The sequence below is a fragment of the Anthonomus grandis genome, chromosome 6 (assembly GCF_022605725.1).
Source record: "Anthonomus grandis grandis chromosome 6, icAntGran1.3, whole genome shotgun sequence".
Taxonomy (NCBI): Eukaryota; Metazoa; Arthropoda; class Insecta; order Coleoptera; family Curculionidae; genus Anthonomus; species Anthonomus grandis.
Window position 1 is genome coordinate 5,156,514 of NC_065551.1, and position 18,322 is coordinate 5,174,835.

At 32.3% G+C, this 18,322-nt stretch overlaps 2 protein-coding genes across 5 annotated transcripts in view; one reads left to right on the plus strand and one right to left on the minus strand.

The window, feature by feature from the left end:
* The window catches only part of LOC126737059 (1-phosphatidylinositol 4,5-bisphosphate phosphodiesterase), a 143,261-nt gene that overhangs the window by 44,927 nt on the left and 80,012 nt on the right, over positions 1 to 18,322 (plus strand). For all 4 annotated transcript variants that reach the window (XM_050441753.1, XM_050441751.1, XM_050441752.1 and 1 more), the window contains 3 exons: positions 6,771 to 7,007; positions 14,797 to 14,991; positions 15,050 to 15,258. In XM_050441753.1, the coding sequence (XP_050297710.1) occupies positions 6,771 to 7,007; positions 14,797 to 14,991; positions 15,050 to 15,258 (641 nt within the window). The remainder of the gene's footprint in view (positions 1 to 6,770; positions 7,008 to 14,796; positions 14,992 to 15,049; positions 15,259 to 18,322) is intronic.
* Positions 16,912 to 18,060, minus strand: LOC126737066 (uncharacterized). Its single transcript, XM_050441762.1, has 2 exons — positions 17,975 to 18,060; positions 16,912 to 17,915 (listed from the first exon to the last, which is right to left on the minus strand). The coding sequence occupies exons 1-2, from the start codon at positions 17,993 to 17,995 to the stop codon at positions 16,998 to 17,000; spliced, it is 939 nt and encodes a 312-aa protein (XP_050297719.1). The 5' UTR covers positions 17,996 to 18,060; the 3' UTR covers positions 16,912 to 16,997.

An 18,322-nucleotide genomic window follows, 5' to 3' on the forward strand; every position in this document is an offset into this window, starting at 1 on the left:
CTTTGTATGGCTAATGGCTATATCCTCGGTATACAAAAAAAATTATCTCTATTCTATTTACTTATTAATTGTGTTATCAGTTTAAGGCCGAAACGTCGGTCTTATGAAAATTTAAAATCTGAGTTTTATTTGACCCCACATCCACTTAGCAAGCATAAAAGATTTTTAAAACAGAATAAAAGTTATTCACCATTTGTCAGTTAATTTTATTATGTCATCTGTGTTGCTCAACAATGCAGTTTTACAACTGGCTCATCTTCTATAACCAGGCTGATTCTGGGCAAAATTTTCTTCGCATCAAGAAAATCTTGAAGTTGCTTGTCTACATTTTTTTCAAACACCCTCGAAAAGCTGAGAAGTATGCTAATTGGTTTAAGCAAAGGAATAATTTTTACTTTTCTTCGAATATTTCAAATACTTTTTAGTGCAGTGGTTGATATGGCAATAAAAAGGCACCCATAAGTTAGTGGGATAGATATTTATCCCATCTATCCCCGTAGCTTTACTTTTATGCTTTTTATAGACGTTTAAAATGTCTGTTTCATTAATGCAAGCAAAGTTAAAATTTTAGTGGTCTTTGAATGTGTTTTTAATAAAAGTCTATTTGATTTTGATCAGATTGTCGGTCATGAATTGAATTTGTAAAATGGTTATTTATTTGTGTAACATCACTCAAAAAACCTGTAAGATCTGAGGTCCATTTTTTTAGTACTACAAACCTTTAAGAGATCTTTCAAGTCTTTTTCTTACAATTTTAGGAAATAATATACTTTTTTTCTTGCGTTACTGCCACAGTGACATTTCTAAGGAATTTACAATTATTCCAATTTGTTTGATCAAGATATTTTTTATAATAACTCAGGGCTCTATCTCTGTCTTTATTCATTGGTTTTAAGGTGTCAAGAACAAAATTGACATGTCTGAGCGTTTTGAATAAAAATAATAATTTTTTACGAAACAATGCCTTAATGGCTTAAGGATCGCGACAATCATGACAACATCTTCTAACAAAGCATCTGAAGTAATTTCGATACTATGGAGTTAATGTGAGGTACAAATGAGAGTTGAGTATCAAGGGTAACCCCTAAGTCATGAATCTATGATATGAAACTTAAAGGAATATTATTAATCTGGTAGGGAAAATTAATAAGGTTTCCTCCATTACCAACATATGTCAGTATCACTTATTGTCACAAAAAATTTAAGGTCATCAGCGAATAATAAGAAGTATATTCAGGGAAAACCTTCGGGTATGTACCCTGTTCCCCGAATAGACAGTTTCACTATATTAAATCATCAATCACAATCGAAACTTTTCAATGCACGATGTCGCCTCCCCCACGATGCATCCGGCATCATCCGGCCTGGTTACCGGCGTGAATAGGATCAGCTACCACCGGCAAGGGGTAGGGAAAGGTGTGGGAAAGGGATTTAAAGGATAGGAAGGACGAACAGCCACGTGTTGATGGGATGAAGGATAACGCGGAAGTGGGATAGAAACTTGCACAAAGTTTAATTCTTAAATGCACGTTGTAACTAACGGCAAGGGGTCAAGGAAAGGAATAGGGGATAGAAAAAGATGAGAACAACCACGTGTTGACTGGGTGAAGGATGACGCGGAAGTGCCAAAAACCTTTATCGCGACAATATTTCTACTGGCGTCTAGCCCCGGGTATGCAACTATTGATCCTGACGCTAATTTTATTGTTGACGGACGGTGGACAGTCATTTTTTTATGCTTTTGCGTAGAAAATAGTTAAAATTATTTGTTTTTCTTAGTTATACTTATTTTTAAAAATAATTAAAAAAAATTTAATTAAAAAAAAATAATTAAATAAATAGAACAAAGTTGAAAATATCTCATTTATTGATAAAAAAAAAACAATAAAAAAAAAGTTGGGCATCAAGATTTGCACCCTTCATGTCCTTGACAAGAAAATCTGCAAATAAATTAAATTGCAATGCGTTAAGCAAAAAACAATTTTTGGTAATTTTTGTTTGTTATAGCGTTTTTCGCCAATTTTAGAGAGTGTTTACACTCGAGTTTATAGAATACTTTTGTAAAGGAATTTTTTTTAATATCTCTAATATTGGAAAAAACCCGTATAACAAAAAATATTACAGATTTTTATTCAAAAAATATTACCTGCTTTATTAAAGAGAAATTAAGTGTAGTGCTGTTTCATTTGAAGCTGTCTCATGTCTCACTTTTCTATTTTTGGGCTTAGGCTTTTTTCGTGTTGAGAAAAATCGTTGCTTCCTAATATTTTTGTTGTGTGGTTCCTGCGGTTTTTTGTTTTTAGCTCTTGGAATGCATTTGCTGTTTTTCAGGGCTCTTAACGTGTGCTTGATTGGAACTAATGCTTTTTCTATAGCATCAAGCTCTTCATTTTCATCTGATGTAGTAAAAGAAACAACGTGTTGCAGTTCTTCCAATAAACCTGCTACCCTTCGTTTTTTAGATTCAAAGGATGTAGTTTTTAACTTTGTGCTTGTTGACAGTTCCGTTAAATGCGCTTTTGCTTCTAATGTATGCAGTTCCTCTTCCATTGTCTCTTCCACTATGATTAGATTACTCTCGACGACATCTTTATCTACTGATACATTAAAACAAGGTCAAACTAAATGTATTCTTGCATTTATAGCTAAAAAACTGAGCCCCTAGTCAAAATAATAATAGGTATATCCCAACTACCTAATCCAATAGAAACCCAATTAAAATAATACAAACATTACTTTCACCATTAATATTAAGCCACACACATTTAAAGACCATTACCTATGTTTTTTTATTTAAAACGTATACCTATTTTTTTCCTAATTGTCGTCATTTAAGGATATGAAGCATAATGCTATACAAAAAAAAATCATGTTTATGTCGCATAAAATATTATTAATAAATTGATGGAAAATAATCATAAAAATTACTTACCAAGTTCTTGAGGATGCTCCAGTGAGTCAGTTACACATTGAGAAATATATCTGATCAGGATAACATATAATTCTGCTGTTGTTTCTGAGGCAATGTTCCATCCATTTTCACACTCGACTACTAAATCTTCCCTCAATTTTAAACTTTGTTTGTGCCTGGACCGAATTATTTGCAGCTTACTAGACAGCTTCCCCTTGTTAAGAACTATTAACCTGTCAATGCATTTGTCTCTTACAAATCACATTATTGCGTTGATTGCCTTGTCCAATCGCTTGACTTTCTTCCCTTTTAAATAAGTATATTTTACTGTTTTGTGCATACATTCTAAGTGCATGTTTGTATTTAAACCCACACCAAGTCGGTGGCAGTATGCCCAACATTCTACACAGCACATGTAATACTTATTAAAATAGTTGGCAAATTCCATTGTATCAGGGTCTTCAAGTAACATAGTAACAGTGTGGTGACTTTAACTGGAATAAATTCAGTTAAAACTAATCAAATTTTATCTCGCAAAATTCCTGAGACCCGTCGATTTTTGTTAATTTTTTTTCACATTTCAAGATAGTTTTTGTATTTTTTCACCTACAGGGAGGTCCAAATTAACCTAAACTTTTTTTTTCAAATGGAAAGCCACTTTTTTTAAACTCTCATTGAAAAGAGCCCTTTTTCTTGATTAAATTGCCCTATTTACTTTTGTGATTATCTAAGGGGGAAATACGGAAAAAAAAAACCATTAAATTATTAAAAGTTGCGTTTAATGTATAAGATGCTCAAAATGAGCACCATTTACTTGTTGGCAAAGCCCAAGACGATAATAAAATTCGTTTCTGACATTTTCTAACACTTCTGGAGATATTTGTCGGATTTCTTGCCTAATACGTTCTTTGAGTTCGTCTAGGTTTCCACATATAAATTTGACTTTTCAAATGTCCCCACAGAAAAAAATCAAGTGGGGTGAGATCGGGAGAACGTGCCGGCCACTCGATTGCACCCCTTCTACCAATCCATCTGTTTGAAAAATTGTCATCTAAATACTGGCGTACATTACGGGCATAATGTGGGGGAGCACCATCTTGTTGCATCCAGATTCTTTCATCATACAAATCTGGATCGAACTGACTCGGATATACGGCACGTAAGACTGGAACTAGTTCATGTTCAAGAAATTCTAGATATCTTTCCCCAGTTAAAGTATCATTGAAGAATATGGGTTATATAATAAGGTCATATGAAGAATATAATGTTCTATAACGGTCTTCCTATCAGGACAAAAGTCACTGCACAAAGCACACTGATTTGCATTGGTAGTTGTCGAGGTATTTGGGTGTGTAATATCTGGAGCTGAAGTGTTATTTGAGCTTCTATGTGTTCTGATGTGGAATTTTAAATTTCGTAAATGCGTAAAACGTTTTTTACACTGGTCACAAGCAAAATTATAATGTTTATTTTGTCGTATTTGCAGGGAAGCTAGATAATCATCATTATTAGGATGAAACTTGATGACATGCTTTCTTAAGTTGCTAATGTTACTGTATTTTTCGCTGCACTGCACACACGTATGTTGCCCCTTCATTTTTTGTATTGTCTTAAATGCACTTCCATATAGCAAATGAATTAACAAAAGGTGGATTTATACAGACAAATAAAAGTAAAATTAAACATAAAAGTTAAAATTTGACGAACTTGAAAGGTATTTCGGGTATTTCTTATTTTATATTATCCACTACATTTAACTTTTAGTTTTATCTAATTTAGTTGTATAATTTCACCCAAAATTAATAAAGTTTTAAAACAACACACAACTTGCCGAACAGTATTCTAACCTAACTAACTTATGACTAACTTCACCAAGCGCATGTCAAAAAAGAAGGATCAATAGTTGCATACCTAGGGCTAGACGCCAGTAATATTTCTGGCAAAAAGTACAGCGTTGCCATTCTGTGTGGAAATTTGGTGATTTAAAGAATCCAAATTAAAAATATTAATTATTATTAGTGTTCAGTGTAAATATAGTATAAAATAGTTTTGGTTATTAAACGAGTTTTATTCTTTCTTTTGCTTTATAATAAAGAATGCAACTCAGTTTCTGCTAATTGTAATAATTTATTATATCACTTTATTTTCTTCTGTTAAATTTGAGTAATCACTGTCAACATGGAATACTAAGCATGTTTATCAACAAAATATCCCCTCTGCCCCTTGTGCAGATGTTGCGCTCAATCCAAAGCAGCCAATGTTTATTCTAGTGTATTCAATGTTCTAAGGCCTGTCATACACAGTTTGGAAGATAAAAAGTTTCCGATAATGAACACATCGGTATACATGTCTTCGGTGATTAGCTTAAAGAGTACTGTTATATTATTAAAGACAAAATATAACGATTACAAAATGGGGAAGGCTTTATCTTCAAGAAAAATGCATGTAGGTCATGTAGTTAAATGTATTATGCATTTCGGCTAATTCTTTTATTTATTTTTGTTTTTATTCTCGATAATGGGTAGTTTTCTTTTGAGTTTTATTTGTTAAACTTATATGTTTTTTGTGATGTTCTGGTAAGTTCTAAACTTGTAATGTTATAGCGAATAAGCTCCTTTTTAAAATTGTCTTGAATTACCTGTATTTTATTTTAGTATCTGATGATGGCTGTATAGTACATTTAATTAAATGACATTGATTAAATGTATAGTACATTTAATTAAATGACCTACATGCATTTTTCTTGGAGATAAATACTTCCCCATTCTGTAATCTTTATATACACATTCTCCTACAAAATATGGACTTCTATTCAACTACAAAATATAACTGTATACTTTTCAAAATATTTGAGAAATTAGTAAATTTTATTAACGTAGATGTATTTACACATCTGCACGGTTTTTTAAAGCATTGCCCATTGATACCACCACTACTTTATGTTTTTATATTTTTGAGGTTTATCAACTTCATAAATAGATTGATTTAGAAAACACATTTTGAAACCAATAATATCTTCTAATTCTCATTGTTTGTCTTTGTGCTATTATCCATTAGTAGATATAGTATTGGTCATTCTTGTAGCTTACCTTACTAAATGTAATTTCTTTCAAGCTTATGTCGCTTTGCAAAATATTTTATGTTTTTAATACATTTGGGATTTTATATTGCTGCTGTTCTTTTTTGCTTTGCATTGTATAAATACATTTGAGTACAAGGTGAATCACAGTGGATACAAAATTTTTTAGCAGAACAAGTATGGTTATGAAACTTTTAGTAAAAACGTATTTTAAAATATACTTTCTACCGAAATAAAAAATATTCAAGGTATACAAATCAAATACCACACTCAGAAGATGACATTCATAGAAGTACCATATTGTAGTCGATTCTATTTGTAAAATCTTGTTTTTTATTAAAAATTGGCAAAACGTTTTTTGTTTGATATAGAATATAATGTTTCGATGATATTGAGGGTAAATAGATAGCTGGTGTACAAGTTGGGCTACAAATGATTATGCAGTAGGTAAAGTAATGGTAAACTAATTTCTCTTTGATGATTTGCTACTTTATTTTTTAATATTTTTTAACGAGTTCGTGGCGGGACTCCACTGCATACACAATCATTGAATATACTTGAATTCGTTTTATCCAATATCCTATAAGCCTGGTTCGTTGCAAAGCCGATTTCAAAAATGTTACTTAATGTACCACTGCCTTTACTTAAAACCAGTTCTTAATGATTAGTATTTTCAAGTGAATTGATAATATTCCACTGTGAGACACCCTGTTTGACAATATTATGTAAAATATACAATTTTGACTAAAAAACATTCACAAGATATAAATACCTTTTCAGTTGGATGCGTTTAGGATTCCTAGTCGACGCTAAGGGAAAGATTCCAGTAAAAGTAGTTGCAAGAACTTTTGCTTCTGGTAGAGCCGAAAAACTCGTATACTCGTTTCTAGCTGAATTAGGACTACCTAGTGAGAAAAATGATAGCATTGAACCAGACCAATTTTCTTTTGATAAGTTTTACGCCTTGTACCATAAGATCTGCCCTAGAAACGACATTGAGGAGCTGTTTAGAACTATGTATGTTATTTTTATCATCCATAAAAGTTTTAATATACAGGGTGATTTTCATCCTATGCGCATAAACTTGTCAAATGGTAGATGAAGATCGATAATGAGTAATAATGAGTAAAAAATGTAGTAAAATACTGTTGGTCCGAAATAAAGTTAAACAAATGTCAACAGAACGTGTATCAGACGAACTTATTTTGTTTATTAATAACTGATAGTAAACAAGTCATAATGTTTGGAATTTGTTGTTTGGAATCTTTAGCAGTACTTAGTTTGTTGGTGGCTGTGATCGTTTTCGATCGTTATTTTCACACGAACAAAATAAAAGCGTCAAATGTAATGGCGCACATTTTTACAAACGAAGAACTTGTCGACATGGTTTTGGTTTACGGAGAAACGCATGAGAATGCAGTGGCTGCAGCTGATCTGTATGCCCAAAGATTTCCCCGAAGATATCACCCGAGACGTGGGGCTTTCTTACGTGTTATTCAGCGGGGTAGAGAAACTAACAATTTGCGGCCGCGGCCTGGACAAGATGGAGGAGCTATTAGACCTAGGCACATTCTAAATCTGGAGGAGGATATTTAAGAAGTTATCGAAGAACAACCTGGAATTAGCACTAGGACAATTGCAGCGCGATTTGGAATATCGCAATCTACAAGTTGGCAAATTTTAAGGCACGAGTTGCTGTACCCGTTTCATGTGCAGAGGGTACAAGCCCTACTTCCAAGAGATTTGCCGCTTCGAGTACACTTTTGTAAATGGTTGTTACATCACCAGCAGTTAAGCCCGAACTTTACCGTGAACATTTTAGTTACGGATGAGGCAAATTTTACACGCAATGGAATTTTCAACTTTCATAACACTCATTACTGGGCTTTGGAAAATCCGCATATTACACGAAGAACATACTTTCAACAACTTTTTTCTGTAAATGTATGGGCTGGAATTCTGAACGGGATGCTCATCGGACCTTTTATTCTGGAAAATCGTTTGACTGGTGCTCGGTATTTAGAATTTTTGCGCAACAATTTACCAGTGCTCCTTGAAAATGTGAATCTCAACGTTAGGCAGAACATGTGGTTTCTTCATGATGGTGCTTCACCACATTGTTCTCGACCAGTGCGACAACATTTAGATCGTGTGTTTCCCGGACAATGGATAGGCCGTGATGGTCCAGTTAGGTGGCCCCCCTCGCTCGCCTGACCTTAATCCATTAGACTTTTATTTGTGGGGTCATATGAAAACAATGGTGTATGTAAACGAAGTTGATACTGAGCACGAGCTACGACATCGCATAAACGCTGCCAGTGACGCAATTCGCCTACAGCCTGGTTTGGCCCGTGCATGTACGTCTTCATGGATTCGACGAGCTCAAGTCTGTATCGAAAATAATGGAAACAACTTCGAACAGTTGATTTAAATTAGTTTAAATTGAACACGTTAAAAAATACTCGTTTTTTATTTAAAAAAATATGGATATCTCCAAAACTAAAAATATTTTACTACATTTTTTTTTCATTATTACTCATCAACTATCATTTCCCAAGTTTATGCGCATAGGTTGAAAATCACCCTGTATAGGCTGTTCCTTCGAGACTACATCGATGGATTATAGGAGAATATAGAAAATTTGGAAACGTTTCGGGATCACGGTTATACACGCTAAATATTTTAATACTTTTTCATGTCCTGTTATACCTGAAGTAGACGTCAACTGTATTTCAAATTTTAATATTCCATTAACATTGCGTTTTTAGGTTTTATTTGAAATACCGCCCAATACCAAGAATAGCTATGGAAAAATGTAATAAAGCTATTTAAATTATATATTATAAATTTATATGTTATACAATTATACTTTTTGCAACTTAATGCCTAGGCTTGCGTCGCGCTTAGAGCCATTAATTATAACGTTACTATACTACATTTTGTTTAACCTATAATGAAAACTAATCACAAATTGTTAGAGGAATATTATTGTCTTAAAAGAACATTCAAACACACACATAATATTTAAAAGAGACTGGTTTAAGATTAGATGATTCAATTTATGTTCAAAGTATTTAAACGTAAATGATTGCGACCTCATTCTAGTAGAATGGACCCAAAAACTCAAAAGAATTGGTAAGATCGGTTTTCGAGTATTGACTGCTTTTTATGTTGCTGGTTGTGACAAACCTTGAGACATAATTAGTAAGAATTGGAGTAAAACATGTATTTTTTAATGAAAGCAATGCTTTTAAATACATGTAGATTCCTAAGGTTTAAAAGGTTATTAGTATAAATGATAGTACATCTCTAAGTAAATACAATAATAAAGGTGCTGAGATAATAAGCGAATATGAGAGAGTAGATGGCGCTGCAGTACTGACTGTACATTCTCGAGCCGCTCCGTCATTTATTTTAAAAATTTACATATCCCTAAGTAGCAAAAATTATTTTTAAACAAGTGTAGTGCAAAGTACCCGTTATCCGGTGTAACAGAAGTTTCTGTTTAGTGTGGACACAAGTGGTCAAAACTTGATCTAAACCGTTGACAACGTTCAATCGAAAGATGGGTCTATTAACAACCGATCTCAGAGAAATAAAATCTGTCATCATAAGTGTTTTTAAAGAAAAATTTCTTCGGGAAGTGGCTGACAAAGTAGTCCAAATCACGGGAACAAAATTCGAGGAAAGGATTGCTGAGCAAAATAAAAAAATTATAGCCCTTATAACTGAAGTACGAGGGTGGTCCCAGAAGTACTCGACCCAAGAAAGAAAACACGAAAATTTTGGAAAAAATTTATTTATTTTTCAACATAATCTCCTTTCAGCTCTATACACTTTTCCTAGCGATGTTTTATAAGTTCGATACCCTTTTTATAATAAGAACTGTCTTGCGCCTCGAAATAGCCATTGACTGCAGACATCACTTCTTCATCGTTGGAAAATCTTTGACCACTGAGCTAGTTTTTTAAGTTTGAAAACAGAAAACAATCTGAGGGGGCTAAATCTGGCGAATAGCGTGCATGAGGTAGCAATTCAAACTTTAATTCGTTAATTTTGGCCATTGCAATAACGAATTTGTGAGCTGGTGCATTGTCTTGATGAAACAACACTTTCTTCTTAACCAAATGCGGCCATTTTTGCTTGATTTCTTCGCTCAAACGTTGCAATAAGTTCGCATAATACTCAATGTTGATAGTTTTACCTTTTTCAAGATAGTCAATGAAAATTATCCCTCGCGCATCCCAAAAAACCGACGCCATGACCTTGCCTGCAGATGAAACGGTTTTCGCCTTCTTTGGAGCCGGTTCTTCCTTTTGAGTCCTTTGTTTTGATTGTTCTTTTGTCTCAGGTGTGAAGTGATGGACCCATGTTTCATCCATGGTTATGAAACGACGCAAAAATTCTGCTTTGTTGCTATTAAATTTCGCTAAACACTCAATTGAAACATCTTTACGACACTGTTTTTCTCGAGTGTGAGCAAACGCGACACCCACAGCTTTCTCATGTTAGTTAAAATTTTCAGTTAATATGCGATGTACCGCACTTTCTGAAATGCCTACTATGTCCGCTAGCTCGCGCACTTTCAGTCCACGAATTTTCTTTAAAATTTCTGGAGTCGTCAGCTCATTTGGTCGACCACTGCGATGCTCGTCTTGGCAGCTCGTACGGCCTCGTTTAAACTCTGCTACCCAATATTTTACTGTTGTTAACGAAGGAGCAGACTCACCCAGAGTAGAATCCAGTTCAGATTTTATATTGGTTGGGCTGAGGCCTTTCAAATAAAAGTATTGTATCACATAACGATGACCAAAACGTCCACTATTGATGGCTGCCAAACAAATACTAAACAAAGTGGCGTCTTCAAACTTGAAACATATGCTTTATAGATTGTATATACTTTCTAATACACTGATATTTTTCAAACTACTACCGACATCGCTAGGTCAGGCCGGGCACTTCTGGGACCACCCTCGTAAGTAACCTCAAAGAGGGATTACCAACAATTAAAAAGAGAAGTGGATTCACAAGAGCAAGCGTTGCGCAGTCTTAACGTACGAATATTTGGTGTCAAAGTGCATAAAGGTGAAGATCTACACAACACAATTCTCGACCTGGCCAACAAACAGTTGAAATAAAATATTCAACATTCCGAAAACTTCTTAAAAACAGTGACATTCAAATAAAAGAAGATCTTACGAAGTCCCGATTGGCATTATTTAACACTGCGGTGAGTGAATTTACAAAAAAAGATGTGTGGGTTCTTAATGGCAACATAAAGGGTGATTGATGATTGATGGGTCCTTAGATGTTTACAGAAAATAGATTTTTTTAAAAAATGTGGCATAATGGGTTTTAGCTAGTGATCTAACGATTAAAAATATTTTTAGCAATGTAGCATTGCAGTTTATACCAAAAAGTAGTAGTAACTTTGTTATTTTAAACGGAATACCCTGTATATTATTTTATTTTCTAATCCGCTATCGCTTTATGATTGTTTTTGTATACAGTGTCCCTATACCTATTTTTAGTGGTTTTCGGGAAAATTAATTATTTTCTTTATTTTTTGACCAAAACAGCTCCAAATAAATGGCAACTGGACGCCCAGTACTTTGAAATTATGAGCGTAATTTACGGAAGTATTGTACATTAGTCTTCACTATAAAAATTTTTTCCACATTATACAGGGTTGGTCAAAATAGTGATTTTACCGCTAGATAGAAATAGTTATTCAAATGAAGTTTTGATGAATCTATTATTCAGGGGCAATGTGACAACATTTTAGCCAGAATATGCGGATCGTTCAACGAAGTTCAACGAAATGTACCCCAATTTGCAAAAAATATTAAAAAGAAAATTTGTGCGAATACAAAATAACTTTATACAATTTAATTCACAATCGATGATTACCAACGTCGCGTTCGATATTGCGAGACACTTCTGACAGGCACTCAAGATGATCCAAAGTTTCTAAAAAAAATAATATGGACAGATGAAGTAAAGTTTTATAGAGAAGGTATTTTTAAAAATAGAAATCTGCAAAATTTAAGTAGAAAGTAGAAGATTTTCTGGAAAATTTAACGCTTGAAGATTATCACACTTGCTGGTTCCAATTGGATGGGGCACCCGCTCATTGCACTGAGGAGGTGACACGTGAGTTATTTAAGAAATTCAAGGCCGCTGGTTTAGGCGTTTGGGACCATGGGATTGGCCTGCGAGATCACCTGATCTTACACCACTTGATTTTTTACTTTTGGGGTAATTTGAAGCAGATGGTGTACAAGACACCGGTAAACAGGAACTACGTCAACGACTTATCAATTGTATTGGTCAACAAGTTCCTTCTAAAATACAAGCAGCGACAACACATGCAGAATTTTGAAGTGCTTAGAAGTCAATGGCAACCATTTTGGAAATTTATTGTAAATTACTTATAATCTTAGGATAACTAATTAAATCATTCTTAAGTTATGAAACAAATTGTATATAAGTTTTTTTGTATTCGCACAAATTTTCTTTTATCCATTTTTTGTAAATTAGGGTACATTTCGTTGCACTTTCGGCAAGTTGCTACAATTTTGTCGCATTGTCCATGAATAATAAATAGATACATGAAAACTTCATTTGAATAACTATTTCTTTCCATTTCAATTAATTTTTAGGTAACTATTTTAAAGAAACACCCACGTGTAATATTACTATTATCGATCAACTAAATATAACTGTCAAACGTCAATAGCATAGTATTGTTTGGTGGCCACCTAAAGCAAATATGTCAAAATATTCTAATTTTTACAGAAACTTGCTTTTATTTCAGTAACCGAACTACTTAGACATAGGAAAATGATACCTCGTTAGAAACGGATGTTAATTTTCTTTTAGAATATGTTATAATATACAGGGTGTTCCATTTAAAAAAATGCATTTTACACATTTTTTGTATCTAGCGGTAAAATCAATAATTTTGACCAACCCTGTATAATTTAGAACAAATTTTCATAGTGAAGACTAATGTGGAATACGTAAATTACGCTCATAATTTCAATTTTCTGCGGGTTCCAGTGCCGTAGTAATAAAAATTTATTTGGAGCTAAGTTTTGGTCAAAAAATAAAGAAAATAATCAATTTTTCGAAAACCACTAAAAACAGGTATAGGAATATCTCATACAAAAACAATCATAAAGCGATAGCGAATAAGAAAATAAAATAATATACAGGGTATTCCATTTAAAATAACAAAGTTGCTACTACTTTTTGGTATAAGCGGCAACGCTGCATCGCGAAAAATATTTTTAATCGTTAGATCACCAGCTAAAACCCATGATGCCAAATTAAAAAAAAAATCAATTTTCCGTTCTCCGTAAACGTCTAAGGTACCATCAACCATTAATCACCCTGTATACAAAGCGAAAAATATTATTAAACTTGTCTATAGTGATAATCTACATTGACGCTTTAAAAAAAAATAAAACAATCTGCAAACCATACTCCCATCTATTATTTGATTATATTGCTAAGCTAGATTATCTCTGGAGGCGACTTTAGCTAAAAAAACATGTATCTTATATGTACATATAAACAACATAAACTAAATATTAAAAAGAAGAAACAGTGAGGTTAGCTAGATAAAGGGACCATAGAAGTTTTTTTTAAATCTAATATCAAAACTAAATTGCCTGAAAGTCATTAGTTGTAAGGTTAAATATGGTTTTCCAAAGACCAGATTTCACGATTGCAGTAATGTAGAACTAACTTTAAAACAGGCAATAATGCTTAATTATTGACGTTTACTTATACATATATCTTATCCAAATTTGACCTCTAGCAACTGCCAAGGTTTATAGAAGAATATTTCTAATAAGTTTATCTTTAATTGCAAAAGAAAAGTCAAATGTATAGTCGTGCACATACTAAATTGCCTAGATGCAACATGGGGCTTTTTATTAGATACTTTATGTTTATTTTACGAATGTTGTCTATTAATACGTTGCTTAAAACCAACCTCTGTTTTAAAAATAATATTGTATTTATGGAAAAAATACGACATCAATCCAATTGCGGTGCAATTCATAATTTCTGTATGTGCAACACTTAAAAGAACAAATTTTACATTTTATCATTAAAAAAAAATATTTTTTTTTTCTTACTTTAAATGAAAGCTCGTGGTAATATTTTAGGATTTTACAGCCTTTACTCTGCTATGTTACATAAAAGATAGTAAAAAGAAGAGTCCTGCAATTTCTAATACATTATTTCCTGTGTGAATTATTCATACACTAGTTTATATCGGAAAAGCTAATTTAAATATATGTGAAATAAAAAATGCACAATAGTAATTTCAATTCCATTTTTACAACACTTCTTTATTAATTACCCTTTATTATTGGACAAAACAATGAACAATACTGCTAAATCGATATGTAGAAATCTCTCTCTGTTGTATAAGAAATCAAATCCAAATTTAATAATGAAAATCTGCGTATATGAAAAAATATGATTTATTGACGACCCTTACTAATGATTTTACAAAAAATTTGATCTGTATTTGACTAGGTATATACGTAGAATCTAAAAGTGTAATGATATATAGCGCGCATTTAAATTAACGAAGTTGACATCTACTTCTGGTATTACTAGACATGCCAAAACTATAAAAGTATTGTAGTTATTTGTCCCACAAATTCCCTGCTACATTACCAAATTTACATTATTTTCCTCTAATTTACCGATGCCATTCCCGCAGGAATTACATTATACAGGAAAGTCGTATAATATTTATATACATTAATGTATATTGGTGTTTTAGCACCCAAGGCAAAGGAGATTATATGTCAGTGGACCAACTAGTAGAATTTCTGAATAATAAACAAAGAGATCCAAGATTAAATGAAATATTGTATCCGCTTTATGATGACAAAAGGGCCACAGAAATCATTCAAGATTATGAAACTGATGAAAATTCACGAAAAGAAAACCGGCTCACTAAAGACGGCCTAATTCGGTTAGTGTAATATACATATTACATCATTACTGATTTTATAGTTCGGCATCATTTGTAGCTATCTTATGTCCGATGAGAATGCTCCAGTATTTTTGGATCGATTGGATATTTACATGGAAATGGACCAACCTCTTTGTGCCTACTATATCAATTCTAGTCATAACACTTATCTTTCAGGCAGGCAGTTTGGAGGAAAGTCCTCTGTTGAAATGTATAGACAGGTTTTGCTAGCAGGATGTCGATGTGTTGAATTGGATTGTTGGGATGGTAGGTATCATTTTAGGACGTAGGGATGTAAAATTTATTATATATATTTATTTCAAATTCAAAAATTTTTAATTTATTAGAAAAATATTGATGTTTACAGAAAAATTACTTGTCAATTTACAATGCCTATAGATTAAAAAAAAATTAATCTAATTAATTAGCATCAATTTATAAAGTTTTGGGGCTACATAATTAGGAAACCTAAGGTGACTTGTTTGATTATTTTTAACAGGTAAGGCAAGAAAGTTGTTAGATACCTATCTTGGTTTTATATATGCGTGAACACGTTTGTTCTTATGGATAAATGAACAGATTAACTCTATATACAGGTTGTCCTATTTGCTATGTGTAACTATTGCTATTTCCGAAATTATAGAAGATATAAGGGCGGTTAAATTAGAAAAAAATTGCCAATTTTGATGCTTATTCTAAATCTGTTTACAGCGTTGCAAAATGTTTATTAGTTCTTGAATTACAGGGTGATTTATGAAAAACGCCAAATTTTATTTTAATTATTATTTTCAAATCTATTGACTTTACAAACTTACTTTTAATTACAAAGTTTTATAATTTTTTGTGCTCTACAAAACTTCAACTTTAATTTTTTTTTATGACGTTTGGTATCTTGGCAACGGCTATCAACTTTTTTTTAAATACGGACCTGCATTTTTTATACCTTATTTTGAAAGCATTTTTTATTCCCTTTAAAATGATGTAACTCATTCATATGTTTCAACGTATTAATAACCATCATCGGGAATTTCTCCTTAATCTGACTTTTTTAATTGCTAAAAACCTAAATACTTTTAAATGTTTATTCTTTTCCTTATGACTTAAATTAATTAAACTAAGCTTAATAAACTAGTAATTTATGTGATTTATTTCCTTTGGTTCATTTTTGTGTCAAAATCAAGTTTTCAAATGAAGAACGGCTAGATTTATTGTTTTGTTATGCAAGAGCATTTCGCAAAGCAAATGATGCACTTCAAATTTACACAAATTTGTATCCAGAAATACGAATATCTAGTTTTACAATATTCAAGATCGGCGTTGTATGTACAAGGTTTCTGAACAATTTTAAACCACATCGTTGCATTGGTAATAACGATCCTATAAATTGGCTCGCAAAATCGCCTAATATAACACCCATAGATTTTTCCATATGAGGACCAGGTTTATCAAACTACACCTCAAAATTTAGAGGACCTAAGTTTCAAAATACGAGAAGCTTGCAACAAAATTTCTACGCAAATGTTAAGGAACATTCAAAGAAAAATTGGAACCAATGCGCGAAAATGCTTAGAAAATAATGGTGGTCATTTCTAATATTTGTATTAATAATTTATTTCATAATTATGTACATATTATTTAATAGCCTTTATTTATTTTAAATAAGTTGTGAATTTATTTTTATTCATTATTACATTGCTTATTAAAAATAAATTTATTATAAAGGTAGTCAGATCATTGTTGTAATATTTATTTTTTAAATACCTCCTTTTAATATTTATGTTTAACATTTAGTAGCAATAATGTTATTCAGCATATGATTATTGAAAAAATTAAGTGATGACAGCTAAATAGTACACTTTTTAAAGGTTATTTAATAATTTTATTAGTATAGTTGTATTAGTTTTAATAGTCATTTTGTGCCTAAAATGGAATTATTATTAATATTATCACTTTTATATTATTTTATGTTTTACCTATCTATTATTGATTTATAATACCTTAGAAAATTAAACTTTATTTCCAAAATAAAAATTACAATTTTGAAATGTCCCGGAAAATGTAGCTGATCCCACTATAGAATGGTCGGTGTTTTTTGTGATGGTAGAGGTAGCAGCACTAACGCTATTTTGTATAGTTTGTAAATTGTCCATTAAAGAATTTTCAATAGTCGATACGGAATTATCCTCGGAATTAACTGAATTGGCAATCATTTTGGCTACTTTATTTTTGGATGAAATACTTTCTTCTATATATCCTGCAGCTACTGAAGAGCTTTTCCATTTCCCATATTGTTTTAGCATTTCAAACGAAGCACCTACCTCAAAAAGAAAAGTTGACGATGTGCGACGCAAACAGTGGCCGGTATAAGCTTCTGCATTATCCAGTTTTAAAAATTTTGCGATCAATGTTGGGACGCTTCCTATGGTATTTTTTCCAACAGGTTGTACTGTACAGTGACTCTTTCTATAGGTAAGAAAGAATCTTCGCTCCTTTATTCCAGCTGGTCTTAATGCTGCGTACTTTTTTATTAAATTTAAAGCGTCTAAATCTTCTTCAATGATAGTAAAACTTTTTGAAGTTGAAGTTTTAGTTTCTGGTACCTTTATAACCAAGACCGTTCCTCTATCTTCAATATCATCAATGGTCATTTTGACCAACTCATCTCGTCTTAAACCTCCAAAAACACCCATTACCAATATGACTTTGTGTACCAAGTAGATATCATCAGGAGCCTTCTTAATAAATTTTATTATTTGTTCTCCTTCTAAAACTTTAGACTTCTTCGGGACATATCCTTTCGACTTAACTTTTAAAAAAGATATGAGACGATGGTATTGCGAGATGTCTATATTTTTATAGACCATTAACGTAGACTTTAGGGTAGAATATTTGGTCCAGAGAGAGTTCGGACTGTATTTTTCCGACTAAAAATATTAAAATTTCTTAAACATATGTACCTATTAAAATAAAATCAATAACTTACCAGTTCCTGAAAATATGCCATTAGAACGGTTTCGGTTATTTGAACAATTGCGTTGGCATTTTTCCAAATACCAAATATGCCATACTCCCGACTGACTGAAACATCAAAGTCAAACTTAAATAATCACTGCAAGTCACTTGATAAATTTCTGTAGGTAGGTATGTACGTATACCTACCTGTACAGGTAGACCCTATTTTTTAATTAATATTAAAATTATTTTTGTTCATAAAAATCCATTTTTAGGTAAAACATAAAGCATTGTATGCACCACGGGCATTGTTAGACTCTAATGCCCATCAGGCGGAAACCTTCTGGGCATTATCGTCCTTGCAATGCCCTTAAAACAT